This window comes from Cyanistes caeruleus, chromosome 1 (assembly GCF_971803275.1).
Source record: "Cyanistes caeruleus chromosome 1, bCyaCae1.hap1.1, whole genome shotgun sequence".
NCBI classification, from domain to species: Eukaryota; Metazoa; Chordata; class Aves; order Passeriformes; family Paridae; genus Cyanistes; species Cyanistes caeruleus.
The window spans coordinates 92,612,602-92,636,954 of record NC_141701.1 but is presented as its reverse complement, the minus strand read 5'-3'; the positions used below and the strand labels follow the sequence as shown (position 1 = coordinate 92,636,954).

The following is a 24,353-nucleotide window of genomic DNA, read 5'->3' as shown; positions in this document are numbered from 1 at the left end:
AGTGGATGTTAAACACTGTCTCACCAGAGCACTAACAAGTAGTTTCATAATATGACTGGGGGAAAAAACACCTGGAGGTTACCTCTAAAGCAGGGTGCATTCCTTATGTACTTTTGCTACATGTTGATATCATTGGGTGATAAAATCTTTGACATCTGGCATTGAGTGTAATTAGAGCAGTAGCTCTGTGCAAAGACATATGGGCAAGAACACACAGGGTAATCACACACACATACACTCCTTGAAATCACACACACATACACTCCTTGAAGGCTTTTCTAGGACTGTATGCTGGATTATAACACCAACCTTGTTTTTCACATTACATTAAACAAAACAAAACATTCTGGAGCAAATTATTTTTCCCTGGACATAGTCCATGTCTGTTCATTAAAATTTTCTTCCATGTAAATAAAATCCCGTTTTCCTCAATGTCATGTTGCATCAACATTTTAAGATAAGACTGACACTGGGCAAGGGCATATCTCAAGATCTCAATTTGAGACCAACCTTGAAATAAGCAACTTATATGCTTCATGGCGTATCCATTCAAACTGACTGCTAAGACTGTGAGAGATTTTTGGAAAATGCAGTTCTACCTCCATTGCTTGGCCAGGTTTTCTCTGAGAGGAAAACTGAGGATGTCTCCTGCAGGTAAAGCAAACTCCAACTTCTTTCTCGGTCTTAGTGCCACGAGCAAGTGTTGGAGTCTCCGGTTCTTCAGTTTCTTTAAACACACCAAATAATCCTCTCTGTCATAACAAGAAGTCTGCAGAAGTCCTGCCAGGATTTGCTCTGCTCACTTTGATGTGCCAACTGAAAGCAGCAGTGAAATTTTTAAGTGCAGTTCCTCATGCTCCCTTCACAGCCATTGGTTCGTTCAGTCTGGGTTGAACTTCGTAGTGGACAGACTAAATTAGTTTCCAAGGAAATCAGAGCAGTATCCATACTCCGGGTTCACTGTGAATGTACTCAGAGCCCTGGGTGGAACAGAGGGATTCCAACCAATGCTATGTCTTTGAAACAGCTTTGGATCATGGGTAGCGGGAAAGTTTGATTGAGAATTAAATTTATTTTGAAGTAAAGACTCCAAAATGCAGATAAATTTAGATAGAGTGGCTTTGCTACCAAAATCTGTGTTTTCCTCACCTGCTCTTAATACTTCATACTATGCACTAATGTAAGCACAGACATCATCCATGGCTAAAGAAAGCAGCAGATAAAAAAAAATCTAGTACTTTAGATTATACCCTGAGTAATTATGATAAAGGCTTTTTGTAATGACATAGGTTAGTATCCAGCATGCCAAAAAGTATTTATATTTTGCATGACTATAAAACATTGCATGGTTGCAAACACATCTTTCCTTTTAGACAAGAAGGCCCAAGTGAATGCAGAATTTATCATTTGAAAACATGTGCCTGCTTCTCATCCCAAGACTATTCATGCTACACCAAGGCACTACTACCACCATATTTACTGAATAAAAAACTAAAGCACTAAGTTGTCAGACCACACAACACAAGCATAGTAACAATTTTCATGAGATCAACAGTATAGTCTGAAATGACAAACATCTTCAAGTACAGAAAGGCATTTATCTGACAGCAGCAGCTGAAGGCACTGGTAATGCTATTTTAAATTATATGAAAACTAAAACTGACTCCCTACCTCAAACAAACTTGAGTTTGAATGGCCACTGGTCCAGGCCCCAAAATCTACCAGGCCTTCCAGCGTAAGAATCTTAATGCCCATTAAAAGCTCTCACAGCTTTCCTTTTCCCCCTCCTCTGCTCTAATCCTAGCACCCCAGACCCAAGGGAAGTGGTCTTCCTCCTCCTCCTCCTCTCCTTGTGCTGGCCTCCATCAGTGGAACAGCAGAGCTGTTGGTTACTTCATAGTGGAGACTAAGAAACTGATTCCCAGACACTGAGGCAGATGAAACACCCTTACCTGCAGGTAAGCCCAAATAAATATGGAAGAAAAGTAAACAAATCAAAATTATTGCTTTTAGGCTGAGTCTCTAAGGAAGCTCTGTCCAGATCTCAAAATTAATTTCTGCATTTAGATGACCACTGTTGCTCTGTGCCACATATCATTTCAAAAGTTAAACAAACCCCTGCTGAGCAGTTGCATGTGTACAATTGTATGCAACTGCCAAAAATGTCTGATTTTTTAAAAAGATACATGACTGGAATGACTTTGTCCTTTTGCATTGCATACAAAAAGTAACACAAGATTAGTACATTTTCCCAGGTAAGTTTTTTTCAAAGAAAGACAAACAACATCATAATTAGACAGACGACTTCTCACAAAATAAATTAATAACATGTAGCACCTTTGAAAAGAATTAATGAAAGATGTTTGCAATGAATAACACATCTTCATACCTTTCTTAGGAGATAACAGATCTACATCTGGATCTTATCCTAATCAACTGACATGAGGGTTAATCAGCTTCTCACTTAATTTTGTTTTTTTAAACAAATTATAGTTTTACCCTTTCCTCAACTGGAAAGTTAAAAGCATGTTGCCCATAAAAAGTTTATTTTGTTTGGTGAAAATATATACAGGAGACTGCTTACATTCCCCAGTGATCCTTCAGAGAAAAATCTGGTAAGTTTGGAAGAGCAGATGAGATAGAAATGCAAAAAAAAAAAAAAAAATTCTCACTAATTTAGTTTGACAAATCAGCAAAATTATGGCACCAAATTTCAACATCAGAAATTCTTGGTCACACATGAAACACAGGAATGTGATCAAATAATCCTTAGGAAAATCATATAAACTGGTAATTGTATGGAGCACTGAAGAGGATGAGCAACAGCAGATGTTGCTACTGCACAAAAGGGCTGGAGCACACAAACGCACATCTGCACAGCAACATTCAAGACACACATTTTCAACAGACTTTCATGAATTCCCCTCCCTTTGCCATGACACCCAAAGATCCATTTTCAAAGAGATAAGAATACTTTTCCTAAATATGAGTCAGGTAAAAAATAAGCCATACCTACAGCAACTTCTGGAAAATTTAGAGACAGGAAGACTAGATATCATACATGTACAGATTTGTGACATGCTCACACTTAGCATGATTGAAGGAAAGCAACATTCTTTCCACTTTTCTTGGATTATATCAAGGGTGCCCCTTGTCTCAGCAGAGCAGTTTGTTAATTACAGCACCTGATTTTTCTATTTTTTTAAAAGATTTGAGAGCACTTATACAATGACCAGCAGTGACAAAAGCAGCAGTCTATGCCAAAACACTTTTAATAATGTGAATTAAAAATGAAAGCAAAGGAATTAACTGTGAAAATTGCTAAAAGCTTGATCTGCTTTTGTACAAGACACTGAAAAATCTTACATTTAGAAAAAATATAAAGAAAGAAAATCTTGTGGCAGATATGAGAGTCCCAGACACAATGCAAAGTTCTCAAAAACAGAACCACAGCACTTCCTAAAGGCTCCTATTCAATGGGCTGAGTTAAAATTCTCTCTCAGTGAAGCGTATGCTAAACCAAAGAATAAGATAACAACCCAGGAAGTTTCTTGCAACTTTATGCAGTTCAAATTCTTTAGCTGGGGAAGTAAAAACCTGCTTATTCCTACCAAGATGAGATTCCTCTGGCCCACATGCTTTAACAATAGGCAAAGGTGCAGTTATGGCAGTGATAAGAAAATACTGTCCTTGACATCTTAAGAAAACTCAAGTGCAACTATTAATGTTATATTATCTTTGGGAAAGCAGCATGGATACCAGCTACTTATCTGGGTATTACACATGCACATGGTTACAAAATTTACTTTCAACTACATCCTTCCCTCCTTTTTCCTCCTCTTTACAGTTGTGTTTATTCCGTTGGACAGTTCCTAGGAATTTCAACAAATTCATTCAGTGACAGAATCCATCAAAACCAACCTACATTTCAGAAGAAACTCTCACTTCCTCCTCTGCATGAATAGGCAGATTTAAAATTCACACTGTTATGTACTTCTAATTTAATTGAACTGTTTCGTTACATGTATTTTAAACCTAGATACACACTTACATTTCTATTTCTTATCATGGAAACTCAAAACATGCCAAAAATAGGATAATGAATGCATCACTGAGTGAGACCACCATATAGTGTTTCTGGAAATATTTGTCGAGGTGCAGCAGGAAGAAAAATTCAGTCCCACAGTCTATCACTTGCAAATCACATTTCCTTTAGTTCTTGAAAACACTAGACATATGCACAAATGAACATCACTACAATAGTCCTACATGTCAGAGATCCCAGTAATATTATAATTCCAAAATTACTTGAGTATCTTATTATCTCAATAACTTGCTGTTTCAAGCAAATGGTTTAACACTGTTAGTCTAATTTTGTAGATGTATTTTAAGTCTATTATGTTTTTAAGCTACTGCTCAAAATGAAAACACTTCGCACAAGGTTCCATGCTGACTCACTCAATGAATGTCCATGTCGGCATATAAATGATTCCTTTTCTTTCTTACCTCCAGATGCTCTAAAATATAGGGAGGGTTTGTCATGCCAAGCCTCAGCATAGCTCCCTCAGGAATAACTTCAACCAGCTTCCACAGAAGCGTGGGGAGGTCTGTGCCAATGTCTCTGCCATAAGCCCCTGTGTCTTCACTGGTCAGCCATATCTCACAAACACCCTCTGTGAATAAAAGAAAGAGATAATTAACAAATCTGTTTTAGAGCTGTTTATTTTATCATACAGCTGCTCACTCTTTTAAATGCAGTATTTCACATGGCTATTATGCAGCCAGACTGGGTATTCAATTGCAAAGGGGAGGGAAGGAGAAGGAAGGCTTATCCCATGGGTAGCAGTGGGTTATTAAGTTCATTTTATGAGCACAAGAGTGGTACAACAATGCTGTAAATTATCATTGCTGTGGAGTGATTAACATTCACAGCCAATGACTAATTCTGTGCTGCCTCTACAGCAAGTCAGACAAGTTTAGTACTCTGTTTTATTTTTTGAGCCTAATTCATTAAACACCGCAAGAGACATCACCCAAGCAGAGTTTGCACTAATGGTTATTACAGTAGTTAGCTTATTAACTGGTAAGCTTCTAGTGAGCAAAACCAGCCGTAAAGCACTGTGATTAACATTCCTCCTGAAGTAACTATTAAATCTTACATTTTTTAAATTATACAATTAGCAATGCAATATTAAGGTTGTACTGAAAAGGTTAGTGACCACTGCACAACTGAGTGCAATACAGAAAAACCTGTTTCCTGGCAGTTAATGCTTCATTTTCCATCAATCAGAGCCTTAGGAAGTAGTGCATTTGATTTATATTGTAAATAGCAACCTTGAACACTGATATTTGGTAGTAATATCCTCCTACTCAAAGAGGGGAAAGACTGCAGCACCCTTTAATAATAGTTGAAAGCACTGAGGTTTCATGCAGCCACTTCTGCCAGACTGCCCAGCTTTCAGCCTTTTTGCAATGAAATCCCTCTCCCCTTCCTTACCACCCCAAAGCAAGAAATAAACCGTTGAAAACATGGTGTCTGTGAAGAAAACACCTGTGACTCACAGCAAGATAAGATAACTTTTAAAACCAATCATGAAATGGTGAAAGAAATAATCAACCACTAGAAGGTGCATAATTCATCAAAGCACTCTTTGGGCCAGCAGAGAAAATATCGTAAAATGTAAATGTTTATGCTACAAATTTATACTCAAATGAGGAAAACTTGAGCACATACACTGACTTTAATCACATAAAAAGCAATAAACCTAGAAAACCAAATGTTTTGCAAAATGTAAATTGAAGACTGCTACTCTTAAATTCACGCTGTAACAATAATGGCAGAGCAAGCCATGCTGAGCATCAATGTTAATCCTGTTGGCACAAAAATGTTTTCAAGGTAATTTAGTACTTAGAATAAAAAATACTTTAAAATTAAAGGTTAACTGGAAAATTTCTTGCTTCTTAAGTTTTGCTTCAAGAATAGGTCAGTGAGGGAAATGTACAATTTGGATCTTGAGTGAAGCATGGTGTAAAGCATCCCTGAAGTACTAAGTGCTCTTTGGTTGACCATTTGCAGACACAAGTTTGTAGCCACACTCAAACTGTGCACCCTGTGCAGAATCTGCCTGCAGGACACAATCACACAGTGGATTTCAGTGCACTTGCTAATGTTTCTGGAATTCATCTCAGTACCCACAATGAAACATACTCTTGGGTTTGCCCCCTGCCCTACATTTTCCTGAAACACATGAAAAAATAAGTGAATTTTATATGCTCTATGTTATAAAGAAGAGAAATGTAAGGCATCTAAATGATTGAATGGTCCTCTTTTGTTTAGTTTGGATTTCTTTATGTAAGTCTCCAATAGCCATAAGAACACTACAAAACTTATTTATTGATTTGCTGAGTTTCGACTGTAACAGAGTAATTCTCATTTGCAAGCTTTCAGCCTGAACAGTTGCATGGGGTTTGGGTTGTATTTCCTTTTCCTTTTTTTCATGAAAATTGCTAATGGAATACTGCTTCACAGTTACCAGATGAACACTGAGGAAAAAAAATAAATCACTGGCTAGGAATGGAAATAACATTCCAGTGGAAAACAACAACGAGCTTTTAAAGCTGCATAGGTGGGGACCATTAGCCCCCTGGTGGGCTGAAACTTCAAATTAAATCACAAGAAGAGGAAGCAGCTGTAATAGTAAATCAGCAACAACAGAAATAAATGTCTCATCTGCTCTCTGATCAGGGTGTTGAACAACAAGCAATGGAAATAATTCATGCTGAGAGATCCAAGGATGTAGTCTTATTAAGGGGAGGGGGGGCCAGGGAGGAGGAAGAACACCTGTATTTTAGGAAAAAGTTCACGTCCCAATTTCAGGTTGACAAAATGGATCTTCAAATACTAAAAGCTACTGTGAGTGATAAATATTTACAAGTAGGATCATTAGGATAAATCAACTTTGTACATAACTGTGTGTGATAGAGGTTTTGTGTCAACTGATTTTAGGTTGGTTTTTTTACTCCTTTGCATCCACAGTTTAGGAGCCTAAACTTACACCAGGTAAGAGGAGAAAACAATAGACCTCTCAAACAGTATTAATGAAGTCAGTCAACACTTCCTATTTTCACTCCACCCAGTTCCCCTCCGAACTCCAGCCCTCCACAGGAACCTATTTAAATCCACTGTCTAATCACGTACAGAATTTTTTTCCGTTCTTTTGCAGTGAACCTCATTCGATCTTTCACCACTCTGTTACTGGGCAATTTTGGTGCTAATAAAGGCAAGCTGATTTTGTAAACAAGAAAATTGATCCAAACAGCAGACTTCAGATGTGCAAACTCAGAGCATTTGTTACAGTATTAAGGCCAATTATCATTATATCCAAGTAATTACAAGTCTGCCTTTGGTCACAACTCGTGGTTTATTTCTCACTCTGCCATCGCTTTCCAGCACAAAAGAGAAACCTTAACAGTTGGCCTCTGATCTCTGCCCTGCTGTAACTGGAGATTACTGAGAACGAAAAATGTTGGAAAAAGAATAGATTCCAAGCAAATGAAGAAAGCTGTGACCCTATTCCTTCTCACATGTCTCAAATATAAAGAATACTCATTGCAGATTATCTGACAGGGGATTTAACTTAATTTCTGTGGGGTAAACAATCCTTGTCATAAAGGAGATAAGAAATCTTATACCTATCAGTTTTACAAAATTTGTGCACTTCTCGTTTAGACACTACTTGAAATTATTAATTTCTTTAATAAAAATAACTTCTAGCATTTTTACTTCGCTTTATTTTCACTTCACAATTGTAAACACTGTTTTCAGCAGTACCATCTTTTAAACTGAAGGGAAGTGAAGTCCATTGGAAAAATGAATTTATTTCAATCTACACAAAGATCTGAAGACGTTAAAATACTGAACACCAACCCCACTGAAAATCTCATGCTTGATAACTGACTTTGTACAAATGAAATTCAATCCCCAAATCCCCCCCCTCAATTTTCTTCTCTCCTCCCCATCTTGTTCTCCTCTCTCCTGGCAGATTTTTTAATGTTAACAGGAGTGGCTTTTCCAACAGAGCAATTCTCTGCAGGCTGCCTCAGTGGGAGGCCCCTGACTCTGACCCTCTCAGTAGCCCACATATGCTTATCAATAACTGCATGACCTCCTTGAGATTCCTGCTCCAACACTGAATTCTTATGGCAGCCTGCAGTGCTGCACAGACCACAGAAATGCTTCTCCCACTGCACCACAGAAATCTGAAAGACCATCTGCCAAGGGGAAGCCTTCCATAAATGTTTGTGTCTTGCAGACTTGAGTACAGTCAATCTGACCATTCCTGATCACAACCTTAGAATTATTTAAAAACAAAAACATCATGGCCAAAGATAAAGGCTGAGAAAACATCAAATTCGTTGTTCAGAATGAGCTTTAGCCTAATTTATTTTCTCTTCAGTGTTTTGAGTTTATTTATCCAGCATGGATTTTACAGGAACCATTTACATACCTGATGTGCATGTGCTAGATTACTGAATCAGTGCCTCAGCTGGGAAATTGTGAAGAACCGTGCATATAGCAGATCACAGTACCAATCTGTATATAATGCAAGTTTAAATAGAAACTGAGATTTGGAGGAATCAGTTTCCTCCTGTAATTGCGAAGTACTCTGTGAGCACTGATACACTATCATCCAAGTGTCCTCTTAATACAGTTCAACCACATGGATCAGCACTGAAGCATCCCATTGCAGGGACTTCCCTGAAAGAGAAAATCAAACTGGGAACAACTCACTGATGCTAAGGGGGATTTGGGAAGGATTAATTTCCAGTTCACCAAGAAACTCTTATCATTATTTCATCTGTATATATACTGGTCTTCTGGAAGATAGAAAGAATGGAGCTGGTAACAATCCTGTACAAACCCTAGTTATTCAGACAGTAACTCACACCAAACTGTCACAGTTAGAGAATGCAGGATATCTGGCAAGCAGATGATGCAAGTAGAGTGAAGAAAAAAAGACAGGTCTAGGTTCAGGGCTGTGGAAAGAGGCAAACTGTCAAGCTATGACCTCAAGGATCAATGCTTTTTCCCTATTTTGTAAAAATGCAGGTCAACTTATGGTTCAGCACTGCATTGTACAGATAAATGCAAAGCTGCAGTTCTGCTCATGACACACTGTGTACAAACCACCTCACAGTCTGAATTTCTAGAAGATCTTGATTAATACTCAGAAGTATTTCCTCTTAGAAGACCTGGTTTTTTTACCCTTCTGGACAGTCTTAAGGACACGGAAGATTGTTGTCCACTCCAGTTTTCTTAACGCTTGCCACAAACAGAAGAACAAGATCTGAACAATGTCATGTACATGGGCTGACCTACTGCAATTGCAGTTGTGTTCTGAGTATTTCCAAGGACAGCAACACCACCAGACACTTTGCGTAACCTGTTCCAATATACGACCACCCTAAGGATAAAATATTTTTAATTGCACCTAATTGTAATTTGCTGTGTTCCAACTTGTCCAACTTGTTACCTACCATCCTACCTCTGCAAGAGCTGATTGACTTCAAGACAATTTGACTTCAAGAAGACAGTTTGGCTGTCTTCTCTATACTGTTCCATTAGGCAGTGGTAAACAGCAATAATAACTCCTCTTAGCTTTCCTTTCACAAATACATTCCTTGTCTATTATGTGCTCCATCCTCCTGATCATTTCAATATCCCTTTGCTGAATTGCTGCAGTGTGTCAGCCTTGTCCTGAGGCGCCCAAAAATGGACAGAGCACTCTCTCTGTGATGTCTCATAATTGCCAAGTCCAAGGCACCAGTTGCTCCCTGGGGCCTGCGGCTGCACTCTTCAACAGCAGCTGGGGCACAGCTGGCAATTGCAGAGGGGTTCCACTGCTGACTCATGTGCACCAGCTTTCCCACAGGAACTCCAAAGGCTGCAAAGCTGCTTCCCAGACAGTCAGCTCTCCACATCCATAATGCAGCATGGTGTAATTTCATCCCAGATTTTGGACATTTTACCTGCCTTTGTTGAAGTTCATGAAGTTACAGTAAGTCCATTTCTCCAGGTAGTTGAGGTCCCTTGCAATATTAGCTGTACCTTCCAGCCAGTCAAGTACTCCCCTAATTTGGGTATCATCTCCCAGATTCTACCTTGTTATGAACGACATGAAATACTGGCTGCAAAATACTCTAAGTAACTGCCAGCTAGACCTTATAGTATGGATTGCCACTCTGGGAAGTTGAGAGTCTAATAAGTTCCTTTTCCTTCTCACCATCCAGTAATCCAGTCTATACCTCACGACTCTAAGAACATTATAAACTATGCTGAAATCATAGACAAATTTAAGGTAAACAAAACCAAACTAACTACACCTAAACAAAACAGAAAACCCCAAAAGAAAACAAAAAATCCAACTCCACCCCAAAACAAAAAAACAAACAATATCCCACCCCATCAAAAAACCCCAAACGAACCCGCCTCAAAACACCTCAACTCCACTGCTTTCCTACCCTCCACAAAGCCAGACATCCCATCTGAAAAGTCACTCATGGTTTCCTGTTGGTAATCCTATGCCAAGTGTTCCCAAGCACCCTCTTGCCCTTCCTGTACCAGGATGTGGCTTCTAGGAGTGTTTGCCCCATACAGAGTAAGGTCCCACTGCCCTGTAGATCCCCAGTTCTCCCTTCTTGCTCTTTCTGGAAGAGGGTGACATTCTCCCCTCTTCCAGTCATCAGGAATCTCCCCTGGTTGTCACGTCCTTTGAAGGATGAGAGAGAACAGCCTCGTAATGACATCAGCCAGCACTCTCAGCACACTTGGATGCCTCTCACGGCAGGATTATTTCTATTACTTCTGGATGTCAGTCTGCAGCTACGAAAACTAGAGCTGTGTTTTGCAAGTGCTTAGCTCAGTACAAGCCTTTAAAACTGTTGTGGTTTCTTCTACCCACAGGATGACACATATATTAGAGTGCTTAGGAAATGAACACAGTAACTTTTATGGTCTACATATTTTTGAGAACAAATGTTTGGAAACTAATACTAAGTGACATACAGACCAAGTTATACTGACTGAGCTAATTCCACCTATATAGGAATAACATGTTTTAAAGGTAGAACTCTGAACAATATCACTTTGGAAGATTCTGTTTGGCTATGTTGTCTCCCACATTTAGTAATGAAATTACAGACATCTTTTCTTTCTCTTTGCCAATGTACTTCAGCAAATGTTTGCTCTAACAAACGATTAAAGTTTGCATGTACTTATATAAAAATGCTATAAATTAGTATATATTCATGGTATGAAAATTCTCAAACCCTCTGAAGCCATAACAGGAACTTGATTTAAAGGATCGTTTACTACAGACATGACATAGGTACTTAAAATAAATTCCTGATCCTGCAAACTAATGCAAAAAAGTTTGGGTTATATTCAAAAACTGCAAAATAGAAAAATGAATTGCACCTTGGGCTCCCTTAACTCCTCCAGCAATTGCTTTTTCAAAACTATTAAACATATTTTGGATTTTGGTTAGTTTAAGTTCTATTTTCAGAAAGTAAAACCTACTGTCTCTCACTTACATACTAAGTTGCAATCAGAGCTTAAATGAACTTTGATAGAAAAGAGCTGAAGAAATACCTTATCAAGCACAATACAAATTAGTTCAGGAAACAGCTTGGTTCTACTTCAGTAAAAATGTGCTAATATTTTTTTTAAACGTGTATTTTATACATTTTCCCTCCCAAAGAGCATTCATATTTTTGTGTTATTTTATGTCATTTACAAAATCTAATCAGAGCTGAACCACAGTAAAAAACCCCAACAACTCAAGCATTAGGGACAACTCTTCCTAATTACTTTTAAATTAGAATAACTAAACACTGTGGTTTTTGCACGAATTAAAAACCCTTCCCATCCTCTCCAATACCACAACATACGCACATACTTCTACTACCACCTTTCATACTGATTTTTAGGGTTACTTTGGAGGTTTTACAAGAACAACTCCATACTGAAACTAAGAGTTCTGGCCCAGCTACCCATCTGCTCTTAAGTAAAACTAAAGTAAGTTTTAGGTAATGATCCTCTATCATCTGCTTTATATTTAGATGTGAAGCCTGAGAGACGAACCAAATAGCCACATGACTTATAGAAGTTTTCCATTTTATCTTCTGTGGCTAAGAAAGTGGAAGCTCCAAATGCATTTATTCCAAATTTTACTTTTCCAAAGTCATGCATCTGAGAAGTGAAACTGATGAAACGATTTAGAATATGGATTCACTGAATTTGCTTATTTATCTAAATCCATCACACGAAAGTCTCAAAACCAGAACCGCTCCTTCTGCAGAAGGTGCTCTGCCATCAAGGCATTTACAAAGGAAATTCACTACCTGTGACTGTTGTAAGGATTAGTGGTTCTAAAATCTGTATCATAGTTTATTTTACTCACTTCTACTATATCAATAAACAAAGTGTTTTTATGGAAGGAGTTTTTCAAAACAAGGAAGAAAGCTTGCAACAGTATTAAAAGTTTCATTTAAGTTATTCCTTATTCCTGTGGCATTAAAAAAAAAAAGGTTTGAGAGTTCCTGATAAAAAGCATGCAGCAGATAGAGCCAACTAATCATTAAATAGCAAAGAAAGCATAAAAGGTTTCTCTCTCCCACAAAGCAAACTCTTGTCCTTGCTTACAAAAGAGGTCATTCTACCCCTATAGGGCCCTCTGTTCCTAACAGCTCACTGCTAGAGCATAAACCAGCAGCCCTGTCCCGCTCATTTTGTAGCTGCAGTGCGTTAGCAGAGGGAAGAGGAAGGAGGGGAAGGAAAGGGAACAGGATAATAGGTCACTTGCTGCTGCAAACAGCATGATAGCTAATCTTATTACGAGTCCAGTTTCATTCTGCTACAACAAGAGAGACTCAAAGGGGCGTGAAGACAGTCAGGCCGCTCAAGTTTGCTCAGTGCCAACACTGCAGCATTATGCATCTTGCTTTCAAGGAGGATTAATGATACCATACATCATGATGATAAATTGAGGTTTGTAGCCAGTTTGAAGAGAAAGGGGAGGAAAAGATTTTTTTAAAAATGGAGGGAAAAGTGCATAGTTGAATTTCATGAGTTGGTACTATTTTTCAGTCTGAGGAAGTTGTTCTTTAAGAGAGATCTTCGCTTTTTCTATTGGTCACCTGCCTGTGACCCTCCTATTTCCAGGCTTGTGGGCTAAGTACACAATGGCCTGTTTTGAAGGTTAGCTCTTGCACAAATGAAAGAATGAAAAAGATAAAACCACTTAATCATTATTCTTGTCAGCTGAAAAGAGATAAAACTAAAATTTGCCATTGCATATACAGACATCCTCCAAGAGTTCCATTGATTTTCAGGGAAAGTTGACATTACTGCCTGAGTTAACAGAGTAAAAGTTTTATGTGTATTAATGATCAGGGACATAGATGGTAATTAATTTTTTGCAGAACCAAAAACATTATTCAAGGAGCAAGTTCAATGATATGCAATGGTACATACAACAAGAAAATAAAGCCTAAAGCATAAAGGGTGACTATAGGGAGCAGATTTTGCAAAAAGAGACTTAAACACAAAGGAAAGCAATTTCAGAAAACAGAGACAAGGCATGAGTTTAGAATTGTTCTGCACCCCTGTACACAGCATATAGAAATGCAGGTTCCTGAAGCGTGGAATTATTGTTCTCCACTCTATGCCTCACAAATACACTTCATGAAATATTGATATGCTCATGTTGTCCTGGTACTATAAGCAGGCAGAGAATATTCAACCCTCCACCAGAAGGGTCAGTCCAGTACCCTGCACAAATACTCTTTAGCTACTGAAAAGACAAAGAGCAAAATTTCCATAAACTTAAAAACTGAAGAAACAAAATTTATTATTGCTATGCCTATTGTCAAAACACAAATGAAAAACCTGCATTGAGCTCTGAATTCAGAATGAGGTATACGAGAGATCTTGTTTATGACTTTGGAATTCATTGGGAAAAAGAGAGTAACGTGCCACTCATTATAACATACGCTCGCTGTTTTAAACCCAAAACATGGGCTATCGTTCTGCTGTAGATGAATATCAGATGCAAAGGGTCACACACTGCACAAATTCAAGGAAATGGTCCCGAGCTGCAGGCATAATACAGGATGCAGTGCTAATTAATGGAGGCTTTTTACTGAGTATCCATCTCTGTAGTGCTAATGAGTTTGGATTAATTTAAACAACATGTTTTTGTGGAAACTGATTAATTCTTGGGAAGTAGCATGGCATACCAAGTTTCAATCATTAAAAATGTTTGTAGCCAAGCTAAATAATTCTCTGAATCTGAGTTCACCATCATAAAAACTTCTACAGAAAGAGAATGACTTAAAACTTCTACAACAGGAGCTTGCACACAAGCTGCCAGGGTGTGTTGGAAGTATTTGACATGGAACTTCATCCTCCACAGAGCGATCTTCTCAAATTTCTTGCATTTTCAAGAGCTCAATCCTACAGTCCTATTCAATTCAATTTAATTTTTTTTTTTTACTTTTATTTTTTTAAATAGAGGTACGGCAAGAGGAGAAAGAAAACACATTTTGGGTATTTACAGATGATATTTTAAAAATTAGCTGAAAATTAGTTGAAATAAGTTGGGTTACAATAAAATGCTAAAATTTCAAAAACGTAATCAAAGAGAGGAGATAGCTTATGTCTTAATGAAAAGCTAACAAAAATGAATAAATAATCTTTGTTCTGTGACATATACCAGGATTAGCAGAGACATCTTTTAAAACATTTCATGTTCTAATCACAAAGAACTCTAAAATTCAGAAGAGAGTACTCTAATACGGGACAAATAAAAAGGTGTTAAATGCTTTGTTTCACACTAAGTTGTGAGCCAAGATACAATACTGTAAATCTTGAATGGCAATACAGAAATACTTTAATAAATAAAGGCTTGGTTGCTTTGTTTTTCATCAATTCCTCAATATATCACAGTCATTTTACATGGAAATACCGAATCCTAAGAAAAAGAATGATTTTATTTACAAGTATTCTTTGTATAAAGTGTGAAAATAGCTCAAGACTGTCAAACTGAGGTATCCTAGAAGACAAGAAAGCAGAGAAAAAAGTCAGCATGTTCAAGGGCAAGGTGGTCAGCTAAACATGGAATGCACTTAGGGGATTTCAGTTCCATAAGCCTGCTGGCTTTATACAGAGGAGTAAATACCATTTCTGGGGTAATAATCCTTATCTAAAGTTACCTTCTCTTGACAGCATACATAATACTATTCATTTATTATGGCTTGTAATGAATCCACAGGTAAGCCAAGCTTGCTGCACCTGGCTATAAGCTAAAACGATTCCTTAGCGAGTCATTAAGTAGCAAAACTAAGGCGTGTGTATCCTTTTCTGTTTTGGGGGGGTTTTGGCATTGCTTTTTGTTTGTTTTATATTTGCTTGTTTTGTTTTTGTTTTCTTTTTTCAAATGAGAAAAGTAATTGCTAGGAAAATATGCATTACAAATTACAAAGTGTGCAGATAGAAATAATATCATAATCCCCTCATTTCTGTCAAACCTCCCTTTTCATATTCACTGTTACTTAAAACATTTTCTAAAATGAAGGGTATTGTCTTTGCAATTCTAAATGGGTCAAAAAAGAGAATGCTTGCATTGCACTAGTAATAAATCTTCCCCAGTTCTAAATCATGAAGTTCTTTAATTATATCCACTGAATTCTCAGAGTACTCAAAGCCTTTTTGGTGTGTAGCCACCTTAATCTAAATATATTTTAAGTATTCAATGATAGACCGCCCAAATATATCATCAGCAGAATGCAATTAAAATGTGTTGGAGATGTCCACAGGGAGGTCAAAGAGAAATAATTCAAGGGTTTTGATGGATATTAATGTATTTTTCTCAAACAGATTAATGCTCATAAAGGTCTCAATCTAAACAATAATTTACCTTTTGATGAACTTACTATATGTCAACATAGGAACATGAATTAAATCTAAATAAAGAGAGATGAGCTTCTATCCATCAATCTTCTGAGAGTGAAATTACTTAGTCTTTTAAAGAGTAGAATTCAAACAATATCCTAGTCACTCAGAAAATGTTTATTATTCCATCTATTAGAAAACCCCACCAAACAGATGACACTAGGAAAGAAACCATTAAAAAACATTGAAATAATCTAAGAACATCCATTTGTTAAATCCTTTTTCTTTAAACACTTGGTAACACAAGTCTAAAAGCGTTACATAAGTTTACCTTTGTCTTCATTTAAAATTTTCTGAAATGCGTTCCTTAGACTTATTACTAACATCTTTAGAGCCTATATTCAACTCTAAAAGACACAACCCAGCAATTAAACTTGAGGAGAAAAATTACAAAGGTATCAAACTTTGCAAATCTTAGAACAGCTGCTAAGCTACATTAACTGTTAGAAACTCATCACTAGGGAAATCTTGACAAAAAAAAAATAACATACTTGTCTTAAAGACTTCTTTAATGTGTTATCCCTAACACCCTTCGAACCAGGTAATAGCATTTCAAATAATACTCTGCACAGCAGCTGTAATAGTTGAAGTATCATGCTGCTGTTTCTTGGTTTTTTGTTGTCTTTTGTTTCCCAAGATGGCTTTTCCATCAGGTGTACTTTCCATTATTTAAGAGAGTTCAGTTTTAGGAGACTCATCCAACCCTGCCAGGGGCCTGTGGAAGCACCATTTTATAGGTGACTACAGAGAGAATTGTGTATCTGATTTAGAAAGGAGTGGAGCAGGGAGAGCAAAAGCCAGGTTCCAAAGCCTGGCTGAGGTGCTTACACACAGCTACAGGGACACATCCCTGGCAGAGGAACATGCAGAATGTCCCAGGGGTTATGGGGGGAGTACTGCAGTTTGTCTGGGATGCTCTTGCCCATGGCCACTGCATACTGGAAGTTTCAATGGCCAGGAGAAAACTAGGTTGAAGAAAGACCAGGCAGCACCAGTTCTGCCAGTTGGCACAGACATGCATAAGGAAGTATATTAAAATTTTAATATATTCAGCCTTCCAACACTTAGAGCAATATCACCACAGCATATTGATGACTAATCCATGTAATTGTAGGATTGCAATCAAGCTTCAGAGTTCTACAACTACATTATTTTTAGAGGAACTTAAAGAATCATTTTCTTTCAGAAACCTATAAGCCCTGAAAATAATTCCAGGCCAGACTTTCTAGAGGAATCACAAATCAAATGCAAATGCTATTCCAAAATGTTTCTCATTTTTTTCTGAAAGAAATATGATCCAACAGAATAAGGAGCACTTTTTTGCATATGTTTGTGTTTTCTGATAATGATAGATGGGATATTTTGCAGAGCAGTTTTACTAAAAATGCAAACTGTGTATCACTAAGTTGGATAAAGAAATAAAATACAACACTATAAAGTCATCAAATACCCAACCCAAAGTATGACCAAAAAAATTAAAATGTGCACTATAAAATACTCTGCCCTGTGGCAGAAGAAACTTGCTGCATGTTCATATACCACTTGTCACTTCTACATATGCCACAAGCCTTAGCAATGCTAGAAAAAAGAAGAAACCTAATGAAAGGTCTGGTTTTAGTCTGTTTCAGAAATGGGAGAAATACAATTTCTTACATAGCACATCTTGATTGTCAATAATTTCTTTTTAAGAACATGAACTTTAGCCTTGGGTCATGTGCTGTAATATCCAAATAATCTAATAAAGAGCTTATGGTAACTCTTAATTCGTAGCATTAGACATCTTTTTGTCCCTATGCAACATCAACAACAATTTGGCTGCAACTTACTTTGTGTTTATACCTTTACCTGTTTTTGTATGAGCAGAAACGATTGCTTAATACACATGGGAATAAAGTGGCTTTGTGAGTTTACCATATTTTTATAAAGATTCCTTCTAATATTTCCTCCATGCTCTTGTAAAATAATGAGAGCAATGACCTATTTCAACCACTTTCCTCAAATTAAAAATAAAAGGATGCCACAAATCCTAAATACAGATCACAGAATACAGTGAAACATACAAGCATAAACTCTAAAGTGATGCACAGGATGAAAACACTTCCCTGAAACCTACAGAGAAGCTCTAGATACACGTGTAGTATCTCAGACACTGTATGAGACTCAGATATGGGAAAGGAGCCTTTTAAGACTGAGTGTAAACACATGAACACAAACAAAAATTAAAAAAAGGAGCAAAACTGGCTGTATTGAATAACACCAGAGTCTTAACTACAGATTGGCACAGAAAAATAAACTAAAACCTCTTAAAAGAAAATTTTCAAATGAAATGCATTCCTTTCCTCCAGCTGAACAAAATATCCAGTCATCTTGGGATTACTATGAAGGCTTCCCTCATTTGTTTAGGTTTTAGAGTTACTATTCAAACAGAAGTTTTTGATGCCACTCTTACTTATGAAATATTCCTTTAAATCAATCAGAGTGGGTTTTGGGAATAAAGAAGAATGGGCAACATCCAGCTTCTATGTTTTTAAAACAACTTCTCTTTTGCTTTTACTAAGAATTGAGTTAGTAGATCCCCATACTGTTAACTAAATCCCCCTTATTCAAGTCCCCAAGCTTGCATTTAAGAAATACAGTTTTAATCAGGACACCTAAGAAAATAAGGCTTCCATGATCATGTTGTGCACATATCATTCTATTCCAGTGGCTTACGAATTCACTGACCAATTTCTATGAAATTTGGCAGAAAAATAGAATTTTCAACAACATTAAGTTCCCACCAGTTTAATGAACAACAGTAACCAGCCAGAGAAGCATTCCCCAAGCATGTGTCCCACTTCAAGGGAAAGCAGGCAGGACTGCCTCTCAGTTTATTTGGGTTTAGCCACCAGCCTGGAGTGTCACACAGGGGAAAAAGTGGGATTCATACTGGTGGAGAAGTCTATCATCATCACAGGGCACCAAACTTTAGAAAGCAGGCTGTATTACATTACAAAAAAAATGTTCTTCAAAAAAATATCACAAGTATTTCATAAATAAAAGTACAGATTCGCAAGAATTTGCAACTTGTATGATTACCTGTGCAAATACTTTAGTTGACTTCTACTTAAACCAAAAGAATAGTATGTGACAATAATCAATGGTATGGGGTAGTTAAATGATCTGCCGTCTTCAGGTTGTTAATATTCTTTATCACCAGGGCTCCAAGCAATTCATCAAACCATATGCTTGAATGCAAGCCACTGGAGCAATAGTTTTTCTGCATATTCTCTCTGTGTATGTTTCTATGCATGACAGAACAAATATTGAGACTATCTGACAGTCCCTATTTTATTTTGCAGGTCTGTTCCAACACATTTAACCACAATGCATATCTCCTCTCTTTCCTCTCCTTCAACCTGCCCTGTCGATGACCTTAAATGCAATTTAAATGAACCACTCTCTGCTAGTAATGAGAAATAATTCAGCCTCAATGATGGTTTGTTAAAGCTTCTTTCATAAAAGAAAGCACACATATATTTTCAATCATTTTGAATCATACAAAGACGTCTTGGCTTAAAAAAAAAATCATTCACTAATGACGTTAGGGAGGCTAGACATAAGTCAAATTTCAAAGTAAAATAATTTATTTGTTCCAGGCCTTAATTATAAATTTAACATAAGGGAACCATAGCCTGACCAATTTCTGTGCTGCAGTTTCAGAATTAATAAGTTCTACTGTCTTCCCAGATTGAGAGGAAGGATTTAATACTTCTTCCCACTCCACATTAATGCCTTTTTTCCCCTCTATAAAACAGCACACAAACTACAAAAATCTAACAGAACAAATTGCACAAAAGAAAATCACTTGTAAATACGTCCAATAAAGCCATTTAATACCAAACTTTTGTCTAGTTCTGTGAAATTAGTTCAGACAGATCTACAAATGCATTCAGTCTCCCAGCTGCCATTGATATCCTTGAGCACTACTCTTTACAAAGGCATTTAAACACCTCTGAGCATCTTTTTGGGATATATGAACAGTGAACCTTGCTAGAATATTCTGTATGCAGTCTATAATTCTTCTTCAATTTCACATCAGACCTTCTGCTATCTTTTTTGTTTAATCCAACCGCTGAAACAGAATGATATAGTAAGACAGAAATTCTGGATAAGAAGCAAAAATTTGCAAAAATGGACTCCACTTTAGCCCAGATAAACAATTTAACATGTACAGATCACAATGTACAAGTGGTACTGATTTAGAGGAGAATAATTCTTATGAAAGTGTCTGCCTCATTAAAAACAGGATCATAAAACAAAAAGCTCTGTGCTGCTAGACAAACTCCATTGTGTCTTGCAGAAGTGTCACGGCTTGGCAAACATCCAGTTGCTGAAACATTGCCAGGCACATCAGATATATATTAATGCAGGATAATCTGTAAGAAAAGCATTCTTTCATAAACATTTTTTTTCTTTGTAAAACCATCAATCAATTTCCTAGCTGAGCACCATGTGGCTCAGCTTAAGAGATCCTCAGGAATGCTTCAATGTCTATAAACCACTGACTTACTTCACAGACTTGGTGCCTTTCAGTGCCCATTGTCCTAAGTATTTGCTGAAGTTATTTGGCTGGCTGTCAGCAGCTAATTCTGATTTGTAACTTGGGAAACCAGCAGCAGGAGGTCCTTGGATCTGACTAGTGACATCCTCAGCACCAATTAGCCAAGGTGCAGACTGCCAGTAAAGAATTTTTTGCAGTTCCAATTATTTAATAGGAAGATACAGGACCACCTAAATATCTGTCAGGAAAAGAACTAACACTAGTGTCTCGTTATTTAGCCCACATTGAACCACAAAGAGAAACAAAATTATATATGCTTTTGTTCCAAAGTTGTACTTCCTAATAAAGATATATTCTAAAAAACACAAGTGCATTTTCAGTTCAACACAACAGCATTATAAAAATAAAACAAAGCACAAAGTTTCCAAAGAAACCTTACTACAGAATGGTAAATTTACATGGCTTAAAAGGATTGAACTCATCTGTCCAAAGAATAAATACACTGTAAGAATGGCTGAAGTTATTTCTACACTAAAGGAACTCCACTGACATTCTGTGGAGTTCATCTCAAATTATCAGTATAATGCCTCTCTATTCTATAGCAAAGAGGTAGTTTACCTAAGCATCTGATCTTCAGGGCCACTCACTAGCTTCTAATCCAAAGCATTCTATTTTCATTACTCATAGTGTATGTTTGAATTCTGTAACATACATTAAAATGCTGCTACTTCTCCCTAAGTTCACAAGAGTCAGGATGAGGAAATTAGCATTGTTTAAGTCAGTGGGAGAAAATATAAACAACTTCACTATAGCTGCAACTACTGGATTAATTTTTTTGTCCTTAGATTTATGAAATGTGAGGAACTGGACTCCATGTAAAGGAAATAATGCATTTCATCTCAGATTAACTTGAATACAATCCAATTTAGAGGAGACTAGAAACCTGAAAGGTTTTTGATGGCTTATATATCACTAATTTGATGCCTCTATAAAGTCCTAAACAAAGTGCTAATTTAAAGGAATAATATAAACCTGTGCATATACCCTGCATTACTGTTTTTGCTTGGACATGTCCAAATGACCTGGCTTGCAGCAGCTATCCCAGAAACTTTTTTAAAGGAAAACAAATCTACTAGAGACCCTTGAAAAATAAAATGATGGGCCACAGTTGAAGTACTAGAGAAAAAAAGAAAAGGTGGCACATTTCAAGCTAGATGGTGTGCTTCTGCTGCAGCTGTGCCCAGAGTCTGGCCATATTTAATTTAATTTCTTTTAAAATGGTTCTTTAAAAAGAATCATATCACACTCTGTAATGTTTGCATTATTTGTTAATGCCTGAATGATCTTAGTAAATAAATAACATTCATCTTATCCTACAAAGAGCACTTAATTAGCTCTCTTTTAAAGTGAAAACACTTCAAGGCTATATCACCCAATGGAGATGCAATTGGAGATGCAATGTTTTTTTTCAAACAATGCATGTTAGGAATAAGAAAATAAAGTGCTTTTTGAAAGAGTGCCCTTCATCTCATTTTTTTTCTACGTCTAAAAGGTTAGTAGATAAGTTTTCTTCTTACCATAACTAGTTCTAACATGGTAGGAATACACATGACTCTTACCAGTGCCAAGTACTGTATAAACACCAACCCAATGAATCTCTTCTAGAAATCCCACTCTTGTATCACCAGTTTGGATACTGGAAGTAAAAAGCATACACATGATAGCTCTCCGAAGTCACATTTGTCTGAAGCAGTTATTTCAGGGGATGATTTTTCCTTCACTCCTCCCTTCTAAGCCACCTCTATAGACAGAAATGATGACACATTAGTTTCAGCACCGCTGCAGCCAAAAGGAAAGTCTCAGCAGACATTTCTTCATCAAACATGAGTATTTCTATGCAGACAAAGCCTGACAATCAAGTCTACTTGCCTTGCCAAATCTGTTCTGCTTCTTCCAAGCCCTTGTTTTTCTTCTAAGGGTCCCATCCTACAAGAATCTTAAAAGGATCTCTATTTAATCTACAGTGATCTCACACTCCTACACTACAGGTTTATGTCCCCTACTTATCTTTGCACAAAACCAAACAGCAAGCTGGGAAGACAAGTTTTGGGTTTTCTCCCTTGTTTCACCCCACCTCCTTCTCCCTTAGTTGCTAAGTTTTCTGCTGAGAAACAGCTTTCTGTCTGGCTCCTTGGTAATGTAAGCAACACAATCAGTAGAAGTAGTTGGAAGGAAGAACATTTTACAGTGGACAGCCCTGACACTGACCAATGTAAACTGCTGCTCAGAAAGAATGAAAAGATGTATCCAGGGGTAAAAAATGATGAAAACGAAACAAAGAAGAATGGCATGGCATCTTAAATAGTCACAACTTTTCTCCAGATACCTATTTCTCTTCTCCTCCATCCTGCAGTGAAAAGGATAAAGAAATTAATTGACTAACAGTGACTAAACCTAATCTGTCTGCCTTCTTATAAGGCTATTGCAAACCGGACTAGCTCTCCAGATGTTCACAGAGCAGCCATACAGTGCATCATCCTAGGGGACACGGCAGTGTAGAAGCCAGTACAAAGGGCCAAGAGCGGGAGGAGGCTGAAGCTGTCTCTGGGAGCTCACTGCGAGCTTCTGTTTGCTTAGAAAGTAAAACTTCACCTTCTGCCTGTTCATTTTAGCCCTTCTTTCCTCTTAAATCAACTTCTCATTTCTCAAGATCAGCTCAGTAGCTTTTCAACACCACAGAAATAGCTACTGTGTTCAACTTCGGGACTCCAAAATTTCAGCTGTCACAGGTGCTGCAAAATGTTTTTCATTATACATATAGATTTGATAAACTGGATGTAGAAAAAGCTCTGTAATAGCTACAATTCCAAGCTCAAGCCTAGGATAGTGCAAATCAAATCAGATCTGCACTATAGAAAAGGACGTGAGTGATATTTAACTTCTCTGTTCCTGATGCAAGAGTGCAAGCCCTACCAAGTTTCACTGTGGCTAGTTTCAATAATTGATATACTGCAAAAACATTCTGCATAAGGAATGCATCTATTAAGTATTTAAACTAAGTATTTAAAATTAAGTATTAAAAATACTATGAAGAATTTAAAGCATAAGAGATTAAATACCTTTGAGCCCCAAATTGCATGTTATATGAAGGTGAATGTAACATTTTATTCTGGTACCATTCTTTCTAAATTCTTAATAGAACTCCTGCCACATTAAGGGCAACTTGTATTTATGTCAATGCTAATCCTTATGCTTATGTGAATTTATATGTTTATTATACTTTTTCCATAATTTAGTTAACATAGACAAAACAGTGCATATGGATTTCCAAACAGCTCTCAAACGCCCTTCACCAATAACTTGCAGAGAAAGTAATATCTCATGGGAAAGAAGGACTGATGCCTTGCTACAGATACTAGGCAACTGTTAGAAATAATTTGCCAGCTTTTACAATAGACAGAAATTACCACATTTGTATAAGGATTGGTGTGTTCAAGGGGAAAACAATTTGAAAAAAAATTGTGAAACACGAACACAAAAAAAATTTGTGATGACATAAAATTATGCACAGAAGTGAAAACTAAATTTGTTGTAATAACTTGCAGAGATTTTAATGATCGAAGGGGTAGCAATAATAATACAGCCAATGAAAGCCTGTGCAGATAAACACAAAATAACATATCACCAAAAATAAAAAATTAAAACAAATAAATTAAATCCTGAAAAAAAATGGGCTCAAAATTATGTAGTACAGCCTGGATAAGGAAGATAAATATTTCTCTAGATATTTTTTGAAAG

General features: G+C 37.0%; 1 protein-coding gene across 2 annotated transcripts in view; it reads right to left on the bottom strand.

The window, feature by feature from the left end:
• CDKAL1 (CDKAL1 threonylcarbamoyladenosine tRNA methylthiotransferase) overlaps positions 1 to 24,353 on the bottom strand; it is a 377,626-nt gene that overhangs the window by 139,709 nt on the left and 213,564 nt on the right. For both annotated transcript variants that reach the window (XM_086842602.1, XM_023919638.2), the window contains exon 10: positions 4,507 to 4,673. In XM_086842602.1, coding sequence (XP_086698728.1) covers positions 4,507 to 4,673 — 167 coding nt within the window. The remainder of the gene's footprint in view (positions 1 to 4,506; positions 4,674 to 24,353) is intronic.